Here is a 16,641-nt window from a genome sequence, read left to right as displayed (position 1 = left end):
CAAAACTGATTATATTTGCACTTTTAATATCTTGTTTATCTATATAGCCACATAGTAAAGCAGCTATATTTTATTGTCAGAATGGATTGTATAATACAAATGACAGCAACATTGCAACACAATGACATCAAAAATTATCCCAATTAATTTAGATTGCCAGCATGTCCTCTTTTTATTCAAAATATTGTCTCGCAACAAAATTTCAGTAGTTTTGATACCTCAGGCTGACTCGTATAACAAAATTATTTAAACAAATCAACCAAAACTGACCATATTTGCATTTTATTATGTAAATCTATATAGCCGCAACAATTTTTCAGTAATTTTGATACCTAAGGCTGACTAGTATAACAAAATTATTGAAACGCATCAACAAAAACTGACCATATTTGCACATTATTATGTATATCTATATAGCCACATAGTAAATCAGCAATATTTTGATGTCAGGATGGATTGTATAATACAAATGACAGCAACATTGCAATACAATGACAACAAACATTTATTCCCATCAATATAGATTGCCAGCATGTCCTCTTTTTATTCAAAATATTGTCACGCAACAAAATTTCAGAGTTTTGATACCTCAGGCTGACTCGTATAACAAAATTATTTAAACAAATCAACCAAAACTGACCATATTTGCATTTTATTATGTAAATCTATATAGCCGCATAGTAAATCAGCAATAGTTTGTTGTCAGAATGGATTGCATAATACAAATGACAGCAACATTGCAACACAATGACAACAAAAACTTGTCCCCATCAATCTAGATTGCCAGCATGTCCTCTTTTTATTCAAAATATTGTGTCGCAAGAAAATTTCAGTAGTTTTGATACCTTAGGCTGACTCATATAACAAAACTATTTTAAAGTATCAAATAAAACTGACCATATTTGCACTTTATTATGTAAATCTATATAGCCGCATAGTAAATCAGCAATATTTTGATGTCAGGATGGATTGTATAATACAAAAGACAGCAACATTGCAATACAATGACAACAAAAATTTGTCCCCATCAATCTAGATAGCCAGCATGTCCTCTTTGTATTCAAAATATTGTCTCTTAAGAAATTTTCAGTAGTTTTGATACCTCAGGCTGACTTGTATAACAAAATTTTTTTACAGCATCAACCAAAACTGACCATATTTGCACTTTTAATATTATGTATATTTATATAGCCACATAGTAAAGCAGCTGTATTTTATTGTCAGAATGGATTGTATAATACAAATGACAGCAACATTGCAATACAATGACAACAAAAATTATCCCCATCAATCTAGATAGCCAGCATGTCCTCTTTTTATTCAAAATATTGTCTCGCAACAAAATTTCAGTAGTTTTGATACCTCAGGCTGACTCGTATAACAAAATTATTTAAACGAATCAACCAAAACTGACCATATTTGCACTTTATTATGTAAATCTATATAGCCGCAAAGTAAACAACAATATTTTGATGTCAGAATGGATTGCATTATACAAATTAAATGACAGCAACATTGCAACACAATGACAACAAAAATTTGTCCCCATCAATCTACATGTAGATAGCCAGCATGTCCTCTTTTTATTCAAAATATTGTCTCGCATGAAAATTTTAGTAGTTTTGATACCTCAGGCTGACTTGTATAACAAAATTATTTTAAAGCATCAGCCACAACTGATCATATTAGCACTTTATTATGTCATGTATGTAAATCTATATAGCCGCATAGTAAATCAGCATATAGCCGCAAAGTAAATCAGCAATATTTTGATGTGAGGATGGATTGTATAATACAAATGACAACAACATTGCAATACAATGACAACAAAATTTTTCCCCATCAATCTAGATAGCCAGCATGTCCTCTTTTTATTAAAAATATTGTCTCGCAAGAAAATTTCAGTAGTGTTGATACCTCAGGCTGACTCGTATAACAAAACTATTTTAAAGTATCAAACAAAACTGACCATATTTGCACTTTATTATGTAAATCTATATAGCGCCAGCCGCATAGTAAATCAGCAATATTTTGATGTCAGGATGGATTGTATAATACAAATGACAGCAACATTGCAATACAATGATAACAAAATCTTGTCCGCTTTAATTTAGAGTGCCAGCATTTCATCTCTGTATTCGTTATATAAAACTGTCACTAAAGTCAGTATCAATATCTGTATTTCCCACTTCCATGACTTCTGAATATGGACGGGTACATGACAGATTCCTTTTGGGCTATTGTGTGATGGGTTGGTCTGCGCATACATTAGTCGTGCTTGCTGAGGTGTGATGATTTAAACTCAGTAGTTCAGGATGGTTTGTATAATAAAACTATTCCACCTCATCATCCAACAGTGTGACTGACATGACAGATTTCATTTGTACTTTATAATGAAAAGTATGAGAAGTTCTCTTCTAGGAAAAGTATACTGTTATTCTATTATGTCGGTTGGTTGATTTTGTTGGTGGCTAAATATCAAGTGGCAAATATTTCATTCCGTTTCACATAAGTATATTTTTTCGGACGTTCAAGATATCATTTATAATCCGTAAAGACAAATCTAACGAAATTGACGAGATTGTTCATAATTATACAACACCTTATGTGCAATAACACTGTACAATTTTCCTTTGAACATTTTTTGGAAAACAGAATCGTAAATCCAAGGCAAACATAGGTGAATGACGATAAGATATTTATAAAGAGACTGTCAAAAGTGGGGAACGAAGCAACTTTAAAAATGATGTTGATAAACCGTGATATAACAATACTGTTCCGATGCGTGGATAACCTTTCTATCCGCCTTCTAGTTTAAATAAAATCCTTTCTTTTATGATAACTGCATGTGATCACAAGTGTGTAATTTTAAAGCCATTGTTTAATGTAAATAAGAATATGAAAAAAAAAGATTTTTTAATATTTGTATATTAAATATATATGACATAGAGTCTAACGAGTAAAGTAATTTGCTTTACTGGGAAAAAAGAACAATAGGATTATTATTATTGTTTATGTTTACAATCCGAAAAATTGAAATAAAATGAACTTCGGTTTCAACCAATGAAATGTCGTACACCATTCATTCACACCATTCCCGATCGCACGTTACACAATCACACCATTCCTCATACACCATTACACCATTACCCTTACACCATACACCATAGCACCATACACCTTCTACCATTGCACCATATGCCATACACCATTACACCATACACGTTATTTTGGGAGGTTTACACCATCCAAGGGCTGAAGCGTCTAGATTCTACACACTTGGTAAAGCAGGAAACGAAAATATACGTTGACATTCATGCATTTGTGCAAGAAACACACACAGGAACTTCTATAAGTCGATTAAAAACATTCAAATTGTCACTAAATATAGTCGTATGTTTAGGGATGTAAAGACTTGTTGCAAAATAAGCACGTGGCAATTGTTTACATACACTTTCTACATTTATTCGTGATCATGCTATAGGCGCTTTTTGATTGGATGCAGCGAGTTTAGACTGCAACCAATGAAAATCATGACCTTGTGTCTCCGAAATTCTATCTCAATCCGCCAAGGGTGGAGAGGAGGTAAGTGGATCGTAACCCTTGGCTAGCAAAGATGCTAATGTACTTGAATCACCAAAAAGTACTCAACTATCATATTCATAAATAAAACTGTGAATTTGAATATCATTTAAAATATTTAGAAGACAAATACTTTACAACTTTGTGTTTAGAAGGGGGAATCATAAATATCCTATTGAAATTGAAAGATGGCAACATATTACAAAGAGAAAATAGAAAATGTTTACTTTGTAACAGAAAAAAATATCTTGTATGAATTTCATTATATTTTTACATTTTCTGTATTTTATGGTAAACATAAGCCTATATTGAAAAACAAACATACAAACCAAACAAATTCATTGAAATTTAATGAACTGATGAACAACAAAAATTTATATGCTCTTGAATGACTAAAACAGCTAGTAGGCTCTCCTTGATAAACTCTTGAGAAATTTACATTTCCCTTAATATCTGTAATTGCCTCGGTCCTACTTTTGTTTGTTTTTTTGTATATCTGAAAATATGCATTATGTAATATTAATTGTGTGTATCGCTATACGAATGTACTTTGGTTTTACATATGATATAACTGCATATTACCTTATTCGTTTCAGCTACGCCGCGGTATCTCGCTTCTCTTATGCAGATGCAATACGACAATTTTCATTTGTTGTATGCGTGTGAAGATGGTGGAGGACAGCAAACTAGTCTAGGTATGCATATGTCTATGACGTACAAAAGGAGCTGAAGCAAAAATATTTCAGAATGATTTGTTTATGCATGAAAAATTCATGAAGTATTTTGACAATTAAAATAAAAAACGAACCTTTCCAAACGTATATACAAACTTATGAATTGAAGTGAATATAAAGACACACATAGACTGATATAAAATTTAAACTATAATTTATTGTTTTAGTGGGGGAAGCACAACATTTCCTTTAGGAATAACTGCATTCTTGCTACACATCCAATCAGCCGCCACGGTATAACATCTTTTTAACATATGCTTGTTCAAATCGGTCATACATTTAGACAATAGAAGACCAATTTGACTGTACATACCTTTATCATTTTCCTGAAACCAAACGTATTACTGCAATTTAACCAATTTATATGTAATTAAAGCTATCTGAAACTAAATTTCCTTTTTATTACACATAGCAGACCGCATGTTCTTCAAAGAGCCGATGTTTGTCAACGTTATCTGTAATAAATGATAATAATTAATAACACATTTTTATAAAAAAGAAATATAGGTAGAATATAGCAAGGGGACAAACCGTAGGTCTCAGAAAAACAAACAACATCATGGCCAAAACAAACCGACAATCAGTCTACAAAATATTCTATCCATTTGAATTACAACTCATTAATCAAATGTTGCCTCAGACATCTTTATGTTTTATAAGAGAGACGAAAGATAACAAAGGGACGTTTAAACTCATTAGTCGAAAAAAAACTGACAAAGCCATGGCAAAAACTATTAAAAGGGCTAAAGGACAAACAACAATATACAAAACACCGCATGAAAAAATATTGAGCGACACGACCTCCATCAAAACCAGGTGATCTCAGGTGCTTCAGAATGGTAAGCAGATCTTGAGTCACATGTGGCATGTAAAAAAATGTTGTCGATGCGAACACGGTTACATAACACAAGCAGACATGTCTCTCCAAAAACTAACTTTTTACAGACAACATATGAGTGCTCCTTCTACCAAACACATGTCCTTAAGGAATCAGATATGTGTGTTGCGAACAAAAGCCTACTTTGTAATGAACCTTTCATAGAAATAAAATGTATAGATTAAGAGTTTTTTTTTCATACAAATTGTTCCCATCTAAATGGACATTGAACGGTAAAATGAAACTTCAGTGATGTTTGTTAACTTTTAACGGTAAGTGTTCTATAACATTTTTTAACGAATTCTAGTCTCATGTCAACAAGAATCTGTGTGAGAGAGTGAATTCGGATAGATAGTGCAGATTAGATTGTAAGTAGTCTTTCGTCTTATATATATGAAACAAAGCATATGATTGGTTAGACAATTCTTTTATTATATTCTGAATCGTATTATATAGTGGAAATGATTATAAATTAAAAATTAAAAAAAAAGAATAATTTCCCTGACTTTTACAGAGACCGCATTGATTTTATCCCGCAGAGCAAAACCAATGAAGAAGTCCACCTTACAGAAAATATATTTTTTGCTCAGAACTAATGGTGTTGATCCAGATAATTTCATATTTGTTGACCACAGTGATTGTCCCAATCTACAGTAGAAATTGGAGTATTTCTTGAATTTTATTTACTTGTTTGTTTATAATAAAGTTTAAAATCATAATGTCAAGTCCGAGATTAAAAATAAAAACAACATTTGTTTCTGGTGTTGATTTTTTTTAACCTATTTTTTGCTTTAATGCATATCCGGCCCAAACAAAACACTACCATTTTAGCTTTGTTCTTAAAAACAAAATGTTGAATACATTACAACAATTCTGTAAAAGAGAATATTCCATGATATTCAGTACTTATATGTTGTGATGTTCTTTCTAGAATCTGAGACTACTATAGTATAAAAACTAATAAAAAAAAACTCGTCATAGCTACTAGGATTTAAATTTTGTACGCCAGACAAGCGAGTCGTCTTCCACAGACTCATCAGGGACGATAAAAGTTACCATGTCTATAATTTGGTACACCAGACAAGCGGTTTGTCTACACAATAACCAGTGGCGCTTGAATCAAAACAATTGAAAAGCCAATCAAAGCAAGGAGTTGAAAAGAGTCATACCACTGTGTTGAATACTACGTGAATCATGTATAGAAAGGAGGATAATCAGTCATGTTCTATCACAAATCCTTTAATTACTAGATCAGCAGTACATTACTATTATAATAATTATAATACATACAAGAAAACCCTAACCCGTATTATAATTGCATTCACGTAAATTTGAACATAATAATATAGCATGCATTTCTAGAACTTATTTTCACATTTGAGTACCAGCTCTTTTCAATAGCTAGTTTATGCGAGAACAATCTTAGGTCGCAGTACATTTTCCATATTAAGTCAGGAATATGACAGTTTTTTCCATTCGTTTGACGTGTTTGAGCTTTCGATTTTGTCATTTGATAAGGGACTATCTGCTTTGAGTTTTCCTTGGAGTTTAGTTTTTTCGTTATTTTACTTTTTAGATAACGCATTTAAAGTCTACGACAAATATAGATTAGTTGCAATAATCATGGACATTGCTAACCATAGACTATTCAAACCCGTATCGACTACATAAAAAAATTAGGAAAAACGTAAGTTTTTTAAGGTAGAATTCGCCAATATAGGTTTAGATGCTGTAAATATAAGCAATATTTTCCACCAGAAATCTGTACAAAAAACTATATTTGATTACTTCAAAAATAAAGCTACACCTGTTATTTCTTATACTTACACCCAGTCTATTGCATCCAATATTTTCAACCACAAGAGGGTTTTAGAGGCCTTTAACCTCTAAGATGTGAAATCCAAGGCTCCGGATTGCTCATGTGCATCGTCGCAATACTGCTGGTCATGTTATTACTGGCGACCTTGGCATCGTTACCAATGAACAACTAAGAGAGTTGTTAGCCAAGGGACCAAAATATAGAATTCCCCAGCCCATCAACTGGAAAAAGAACTTCAGGTTACTGATGGGTGCAGTTGAGGACTTTGCAAGAAAATGGGTAAAGCGCGAACCAGACGAACAAGAACTGGACACTTTACAGTTAAAGATGGGCTTCAAAAATATTGTGATGAGATATATTCTACCAGTGGTGTTAACCAGATGTAGATTCTCAAAAATTAGAAAGATCTACTGCTTAATCTTCAATCACAATCTTTGCAATTTTGCAGCAACATAAAGACTTTTGATTTTTCTACGCTTTACACTACTATTCCCCATGCTCAGTTGAAAGATCGACTTCACCATCTCATCAAACAGAGCTTTTTCTATAAAAATGGGAATCGTAGATACAAATTTTTTGTTTTGGGTTACAATAATTCATATTTTGTAAAGAACCACACTGAATCTACCAGAAAATATACTGAAGATGATATTATGAAAATGCTGGACTTTTGATCGACAATATATTTGTTGAGTCTGGAGGATTTATATTTCAACAGACAGTCGGCATTCCAATAGGTACTAATTGTGCACCCCTACTGGCCGATATGTATTTGTACTCGTATATCATATCTCCCAGTGAACTTGAAATTAAGGATACTACTGATACTAGAAGGACTGCTTCATACCTTGATCTTTTCCTCAATATTGACACAGATGGACGACTTCACACGAAAATCTATGATAAACGGGACGATTTCAACTTCCCAATTATCAGTTTCCCATTTCTCAGCAGTAACATACCCTCTGCCCCTTCGTATGGTGTTTACATATCTCAATTGATACGTTATTCTCGTGCTTGTTCACACTATACGGACTTCATATACAGGAGTGTGCTCCTAACACAGAAACTGCTCCAACAAAGTTATGAGGAGGACAGATTAAAAATGACACTCCGTAATTTTTACGGACACCATCACAAATTGGTTGATCCATACGATGTGTCTTTGTCCAAACTAACTAAGGACATTTTACCACGTGTTAGATTGTGGTTTGACATTACTTCGTCTGATCTTTGAATTACCGAACGTGACTTATTCCCGATTGTGACTGTTTTGCTGAGTGTGAATTCACATTGCTATAAGACTTGTCACGGTACTTTTCTATCCAAAATTCATGGATTTAGTTTTGATGTTATATTTGTTATCCTCATCGGATGTTGTCAAATGTCTTATCGTTTGTAGTTGTAAATCTTATTTTTTTCTGTTGTATTCGTGTGTTATGGTAAAGATAATTAATCATCCAGTTCATTTATTAGATTTTAGTTTGGGTCAACTAAATTTATACGATATAGTTGGTTTACAGTTTGATTTAGAAGAAACACCGACATAGCTAGATAATACAATTAATCATCTGATTACTACCACAATTTTATATTAATTAGTATTGTAATTTTCATTGTTATTAACAAATGGTATATGAGTATTACAAACCTACTCTTGAATTATATCCTAATTCTATCCTATTTTGGGGAAATTTTTAGAAATTCAAATGTGACGTCACTTTGTGCGTTGATCTCTTTGGCTAACTCGACTGTGAATTTTTATGTACTAGTTTATGTTGTTTTATGTATCCGTTTTTATTCTGTAGTTAGTCACCACTTCGGTGTTATCATGTATATCTATTATATAGTCATTTTTATAAATTTACTGTTTTCAAAAGTTTAAATTATTCTAAATAATAAGGATGTTCTTATCCCAGACAGAAAACCTTAGCCGTATTAGGCACAACTTTTTGGAACTTTTGGTCCTCAATGCTCTTCGACTTTGTACTTGTTTTGGCTTTCGAACTTTTTTGATCTGAGGTCACTGGTTAGTCTTGTGTGGACGAAACGCGCGTCTTGCGTATTAAATTTTAAACCTGGTACCTTTTGTTAGCTATTATTCGTATGTTTCTCTGTCCTATATGTTCTCCCATTTATTTGTATTGTAGTCCTGTCATGTAATGTTGTCATTTTAATGTTATATTTAACATTGCCATAAAAGTGGGAGGTTTGGTTAGCCACAAAACCAGGATCAACTCACCATTTTTTTCTTAAAATGTCCTGTACCAAGTCAGGAAAATGGCCATTGTTATATTATAGTTCGTTTCTGTGTGTGTCTGTTTGTAACCCGGATTTGTTTAAATCGATTTATGAATTTCGAACAGCGGTATACTACTGTTGCCTTAATTTTTCTTTATTTCGAACAAAATTATGACATCGGCAAACATCAATAAGAATAAACTTAACTCTTTCAACTCTATAGCATAAAACTTTTCATTTATAAACTACCACCGCACAATCATTAAAATATATAGCAAACAAAATGGGAGACGATACATCCCCTTCCATTAAACCAACGTTTTCATTGAAAACAATCATAATAAAACCCATTTATTGTAATGCATAATTTCACATTTGAACATTGTTCAATACACAGACTTAAAAAACGACAGTGATTTATCTTGTATATATATTTCGAACGATTTATGCTACCAATTAATTGGTAAATAATGTCAAATACTTATGTATAATCAACAAATCAGGAATAAAGTTTCTTCTTGTCAAACAATGTTTTTGTCATCACACCTTGTTTAATGATGGTAAAGGTTCAGCTAAATAGCATTCAAGGAAGTTATTTTGCTTATAAAAATATAACGTTTTAAGACTGGCTCCAATCGAATACGTTTCATTATTGGTTAAGACGACAACACACCGTTAGCTTATTTATTCGTCATTTGCAGCTGCATATTCTTGAATTCAATAAAATACTCGTTAGGCAAACCATCGATAGCATGACTTGTACTTTTACATAAATAAAATATAGAGCATAACAGTTTGCAATTTGTAATAAGACCATACTGTTCCTTAAAAACAAGTGTGTCATTTTTGCTTGTGTCACTTTACTAAAAAAAATTTTCAGAATTTTGTTCTGAATCGATTCATTAAACATGGTAACGAAAAACATTTACCATAGCTTAGTTTATCCTCATTTAGAATAATAATGTCCGGTTTACTTTGAGACTTTAGAATCCATTTTATTTGTGTCATCATGTAATTCAAAGTTTAAGATACACATACAGAGTTTAAATTGTCACTCTTTTCTACACAGCGGTTTGCTATATTGCAGTTTGTAGTCATCATACTATTCATAAGTAAGTCATTCTAATACACAGTCTGTTTCAACAACTGTCATAATTTGATCTATCAATTTCACATCTTTAAATTATCAGTAAATATTTGAGTGGTAAGAAAATATAGAGCAGACGCTTATAATCATGGTTATAGTATATATCACGAGATTGTTTTTATATTTTGCACTGTGTCACATTTAGTCACTTGGGTCCCGAATAGCTTACGATGAGGATGGGTTTTCCTCATTTGTCAAGGCCATACGATGATCTAAGATAGCTCAAATATTTGCCCTTTACTCTATGACTAGTTATTTCATTGGCAAACATACCATATCGCCTTATTGTTATTTCTCCGGTTTGGTTTGAACATGAAAAAAAGGTTAATACTAAACAGGTCTCTATTAAACGTGTACTCATGCAAAAAACTTATCAGGACCCAGAGGTATAATATAGAGCATTCATTGGACTGTTTTATGTGATCAACGGGAAATATATGTATAGAAATAAAAGTGGTGTTTTGAAAGATGATTCATAAAGTTAATTGTCATTTACCGGCCTTGTATAGTTTTTTTGAAATAACGGTACTATCATTGTTGAAGGCCTTACCATGTCCTATAGATGCTGACTGTCAATGCTGTTTGCTCGCTGGTGACGAATTGTATTATAAGGAATGATGCAACATCTTCTTATTTAATAAAAATTAGCATTTACATTTTCACATATAACTTTATTACGTTTCGGATTTCACACTAAGTATGTTTGTGATACTTTGAAAGAGACACATTCGAATTGGAGATCCAGTATCATTTGATTATCAACATGACACTTAGAGGAAATACCAACTGCTGTACACATCTATGTATACGTTTCTATATATAGGTAATGAGGTGTCTCCAACTTTCCGGCAAAGGATTTTTTTCTATCTTGATTATACTTGATAATCTTTGCTTCTGTTCTGATATTCTTCTTCTTTTCAAGGATTATATGCAATTTTAAAACAAAACATTGAATTAAAACATATCGACGATATTTAAGCACATGCGACATTGACTATCAATTATCTGTTAACAACTCTAACTGAACTGTTTCCCCCTGATAATGTTTTCCTTGGCATTGCTATTCAGTTAAAATCTGATAAACTATTCAATTCAACTTATTTACCATGTTATGTCGACAAACGACAACTCTACAAATTAAAATTCTATGGCGAAAACAAAAGTACCTTAGAATGTATTGTTGAGGATCTACAGAAGCGTTATGTGACAGTAATGCTTGAAATGATTGGGTAACATCTGATATACCATAAGGGACAAAGAATGATCCATGTTACACAATATACTGAATATGTTTAAAACTTAGTAAGTATTAAAAAAGACCAACATTAAGCTAAAGCCTAATTTTCAAAAAGTAAGCACAAAAGGCTTTAGTACATACTATTCCTTAAACAATATGTTTAGTCAACCATTGTTGTATAGTCAGGAATATTGCTTTGATTGATAGCGTTTGGTTTTGTAAGTATTTATGGACTCCCCCTTTTGAAATTTGCCTTGGAGTTCGGTATTTGTTTTTTTATACTTTTTTGATGATAAACGTTTCCGATGTTTGCCACAATCCTTGGAACAGCCGGGTCGTTTTTATACACTCTCTTTACTTTAAATGTAAATAGATAACAAGCGCAACAATAAAACAACAAAAAGCCATTGTGAATGTTCATAAAAAAAGCATTTCCTCAAACCACAAACCAAGTCTTGAAACAAAGATGTCTCGTCAGACGTAATTGTATGAAAACAACAAGCTCAAACACATCCATACAACCAGAGGGGATATCCCATTAAACACTAATGCGGTTCACACTTCATACTGATGTTTTTTTGTTTGTTTTTTGTTTAGGTTATAATTGGAACTTGATAATGCAATACGTATTATTTATAAAAAGTAAATTTTAGAAGGTGAAACTGAAGAATATCGATGTTTGTCGAATTTCAAATCTCGTCAACCATATTAAAATACAAACAAATATTTGCAAATCAATCTGAGAGAATCGTATGAACCAAAATACAAAGCAAGACCCTGTGTGTTTAAGGGTAAGCGTATTCTGCCTAAACAAGCATCATCTTTCTTGCGAATCAACATTCAAATAAAATTTCACAATATGGGATAAGCTCAGTATGTTATACACAAGTTGAGATGACTTATCTGGTATACAAAGATCTAAGACAATAAAAACGTTTCGTTTTTTAGTTACCACACCAATGTGTGATGGTGACGATCAAACTTGTGTTGTGTTAAAATAATTTTCAACATTTACGTCTTTGGAATTTGATAAGGGACTTTCCGATTTGAATTTTCCTTGGAGTTCGGTTCTTTTGTTATTTACTTTTTCAACACAATCCTAATTGTCGTCACATTAATCTCTTATGTCTGTTTGGGTTTCTCACCCAATTTGGTCAATATCACGGAAATATAAACAACTGTCACATAAGTTAAAAATTTAGCTAGCTATAACACTAGGTTTTACCCAACATGTTTTTCGGAAAATGCCTGTTCCAAGTCAGGAATATTGCTTTGATTGATAGCGTTTGGTTTTGTAAGTATTTATGGACTCCCCCTTTTGAAATTTGCCTTGGAGTTCGGTATTTATTTTTTATACTTTTTTTATGACAAACGTTTCCGATGTTTGCCACAATCCTTGGAACAGCTGGGTCGTTTTTATACACTCTATAAACCGTTATCTGTAAAAGGACCCAACATTGAAAAATGTAAAACGATGTTTTAACAAGCGTAAGAACAACAGCAAAAACAACAAAAAAAATGTGTTATTTAGCATTTTTTTAATGCAAATATAAAATAAAGTTTTATGAATGTAGATGGCTTGTTTTGAATAATCTAGGAAGCCAAACATAGTTGGAAGGTAATACTATATACATGTGTTATCACACGTTTTTTTTCCTTTTGATATAATTATTGCCTTCCTCCTGGGATTAAATATGACGTCATTTGTCAGGTTTGGAATTAGGTCATATACAGACATTCACGCCTTAACCTAATGACAGTTCATAAACGATATTATAAATGTATTTAAATAGATCATAAATATATAACACTTTATATAAAATCGAAAACACATCCAATACCTACTAAATTTGCGTCAAAAATTTCATAATAGCATACGAGTACAGAATGGACGTACATTTATTTAATACGTTTTCAAATATTATTTTTAATTAATTGAAATCCTCAATCAACATTCAGACCATAGATAGCGTCCATATATTGTGGCGGTTTTTTAAACAGTGTATTTATGTTTTTGTAACATGTTTTAAGTGCGTGAACTTTTTCAACGTGAAACACCTGATGTATATCGGTTTTATTAGTTCAAGCTTTAGACATTAAATTTACAAGAACATTAATAAAAAACACATTGTACATTTCAATTTCTTTTTTTTTTTTATGTATTCATCATTTTGATTGGTTTGGTCAATAAATTTGTTGATAATTATGTTGCGTCTGATCATATGTCACTACATGTAACTCTTACTGGAGAAAAACATAAATGTTTTAATAAAGATAATGATTAGCAATAGTTATATTCGGGAAATTTGAATCAAATTTAGTTAGCAGAATTTCGAAATGGAGGTGTGATATATATTGTCCTAATGATCTGTAAGCAACATTGGTGAAAAAGGTTCATAATTGTCTCAAAGCAAATAGTTCATTACAATGTATGCCATAGCTGCATCCATGACACTGTAACTTTTTTAATTGATTTGATACATTGATTTACTTAGCAACAAACTTCACCCATAATAAGATTTCGGCATGCCAAATAAATTGTTAAATTTTTGGCATTCTCTTTTACATTAATTGTTTATAAATTTAGTCTTACTTAAGTCTGTCATAAATTAAGGTCAGATCTATTTTTTTTTTTTCAATAATGATGTGAACTTATAATACGTTTTTTCGAGTTGAACCAATAAAATATACTTAAAACATTTTGAAGCTCCACAACTTATAGTTCCAAAACAATTGCGGACTTTTTCACATTTTGAATTACTTGTTACATATGTTAGTATGGTTTAATCAGTAGAAAAATTACTACAACAGGATTAACATGATTAATAAAAAAAACATCTTATTCTAAAAGTTTATAATGAAACACTTTTATTCTGTGAGTATTGTTTTTATCGGTATAGATTCATTTTGTTTGTTAGGAGTCAGGAGCTTGTAATTTATTGGGCTTTTTTTTTATACTGTATAAATAATATTTGTGTTTCGTTTATTATGTTTGTACATATATCAGGCTGTTGTTTTTTTCGTTTGAATTGTTTTACATTTGTCATTTTAGGACCTCCCATAGTTTGCTATGCGATATGTTTTTTTTTTCCTCATTGTTGAAGGCCGTACGGTGACCTATTGCAGCTAACCTTCTGCGCCATTTGGTCTCTGCTGGAAATTTGTCTCATTGACAAACATACCACATCTTCTTTTTTTTAGAAAAAAAGCATTTAAATTCTCTAATATAACTTTATTGCGTTACAGTTTTAACATGTAAGAATGATTGGGATACTTTAAATCAGACACCTTTAAATGGGAAATCCATTATCATTTAATTATCAACATGACACTTAGAGGAGGTACCAACTGTTATATAAATCTTATTACGGTTAATAAATTACTAATATATATATATATATATATACGTAATCAGGTGTCTCTAACTTTCAGTCAAATGTTTTTGTATATTATTCTGAACATGAGCTTTTGATTTTTCTTCTGCTCAATGACTTAAATATTCGATCATCTAAATGAACTTGTTTTCTTTTTTTTTCTCTTCTAAACCTATCGAAAAGTTCTGTAACACATGATATTGAACATTGACTATGTGTTTGCTGTTAACCCTGTCTTACCGAACACTTCCCTGTCATGTTTTCGAGAGAGGGCAACTAATTTCAAATCGCTAAATTAACCAATTCACATATATTTTATATAAAGGCGTCATTAGATCTAATAAAGTCCTTTACAAAAAACTATTGAACAAATAAAAATCGTAGAACGAAGACAAATATACCTCAGCATTGATTGGTGAGTTTCTACAAACATGTACCTTAACAGTCATGACTGGTGGAGGACAATAAAATGGTGCTACATCTGGGGTACCACAAGGCACAATTCTAGGACCGGAAAACTTTTCTCATTTTGATAAACCTTTTGGACCCTCAATAAAAACAATAACTGCACTTTGAATTAATGCCGATTACATCATCATATACTGAAACATTATAAAACAAACATAGTGACTCAAAACAAGCAACAAGGCGTTTGGCTGCACAATATCACACAAACTTGTAAATGTCGTATCGTTGATCATCTCAATTAGCCTGTTCTTCAAATAAAAGGAATACAAACTAGATTAGTGGTATTCTATGTAGGTATACGCCATAAACTTCTACAATCATAACAAGATTTGTTTATAGCATCAAACTGCAGAGCTCGACATTACCATACTTACAGTTACAGTCAAATACCAGCCTAATGACTAATGAATCTATCAATTTTCATTTTATCCGCAACTTTATTTATCTCGGATTGGTTACAAAAAGCAGTCCTTTGACCTACAGTGAACATATTTCAATATTTATATCCTAATTCTGTTTATATTATATAACAACTGTCAAATTATTATCAATGATTTTTTTTTGTAAACTGAATATAAGCCCAGCATAAGCTGACTAGTAATAGTAAAAGTTGTGAAAGAGTTATATGATCAAACTATTTAAGAATGACTGTAATATTTTTTTCTGTCTATGAAATTTTTTTTTTAAATGCGGTGAACACTGAATAACATGAGTAGCGGGTTATCTAAAAGTGTGCGCCAAATTTTTTAAGGTTATTTCGAATAAAGACAGATAAAGTATTACAGTCCTTCCTTATGATTTAAATCTTAATTCAATCTTTAAAGAGTAAATCATGACCAATTGTTGATGACGTCAAGGCCACATGACAAAATTCGTGTATGAGCTTATAGACAAAAACGTTCAGCCAATCAGAAAATGTGTTACATCTAAAATTAAAGTACGTTGATATATTGACATGTTTTTGTACAGTATATACCAATACCAATATACTGTAAATTTTCAAAACTCTGTAAGTATAAAAATAGTTAGTAATATATCATCAGTTAGACATAGCGTCATGTTTAATGGATTAACACATATGATTAAAGTACAAACCATTCATTGAACCATAAGTAAAGTAAACAATTGTTTGTTTCCAGTATGTATGACAATAAAACAAGGT

At 31.6% G+C, this 16,641-nt stretch overlaps 1 protein-coding gene across 5 annotated transcripts in view; it reads left to right on the top strand.

Annotated features, from left to right (window-relative positions):
* The window catches only part of LOC127723086 (apolipoprotein D-like), a 205,469-nt gene that overhangs the window by 38,431 nt on the left and 150,397 nt on the right, over window positions 1-16,641 (top strand). The window contains exons 8-9 of one of the 5 annotated variants that reach the window (XM_052229523.1): window positions 4,179-4,277; window positions 5,708-5,950. The exons of 3 other annotated variants lie outside the window; for them this stretch is intronic. In XM_052229523.1, coding sequence (XP_052085483.1) covers window positions 4,179-4,277; window positions 5,708-5,850 — 242 coding nt within the window. In that variant the 3' untranslated portion in view covers window positions 5,851-5,950. Of the gene's footprint in view, window positions 1-4,178; window positions 4,278-5,707; window positions 5,951-16,641 lie in introns of those variants that run through there. One more of the 5 variants, XM_052229524.1, reaches the window with a different exon arrangement.

This window comes from Mytilus californianus, unplaced genomic scaffold (genome assembly GCF_021869535.1).
Source record: "Mytilus californianus isolate M0D057914Y unplaced genomic scaffold, xbMytCali1.0.p SCAF_13, whole genome shotgun sequence".
In the NCBI taxonomy this organism is placed as follows: domain Eukaryota; kingdom Metazoa; phylum Mollusca; class Bivalvia; order Mytilida; family Mytilidae; genus Mytilus; species Mytilus californianus.
Note: the sequence above shows the minus strand (reverse complement) of the source record. Positions and strands in the feature narration are given on the sequence as shown.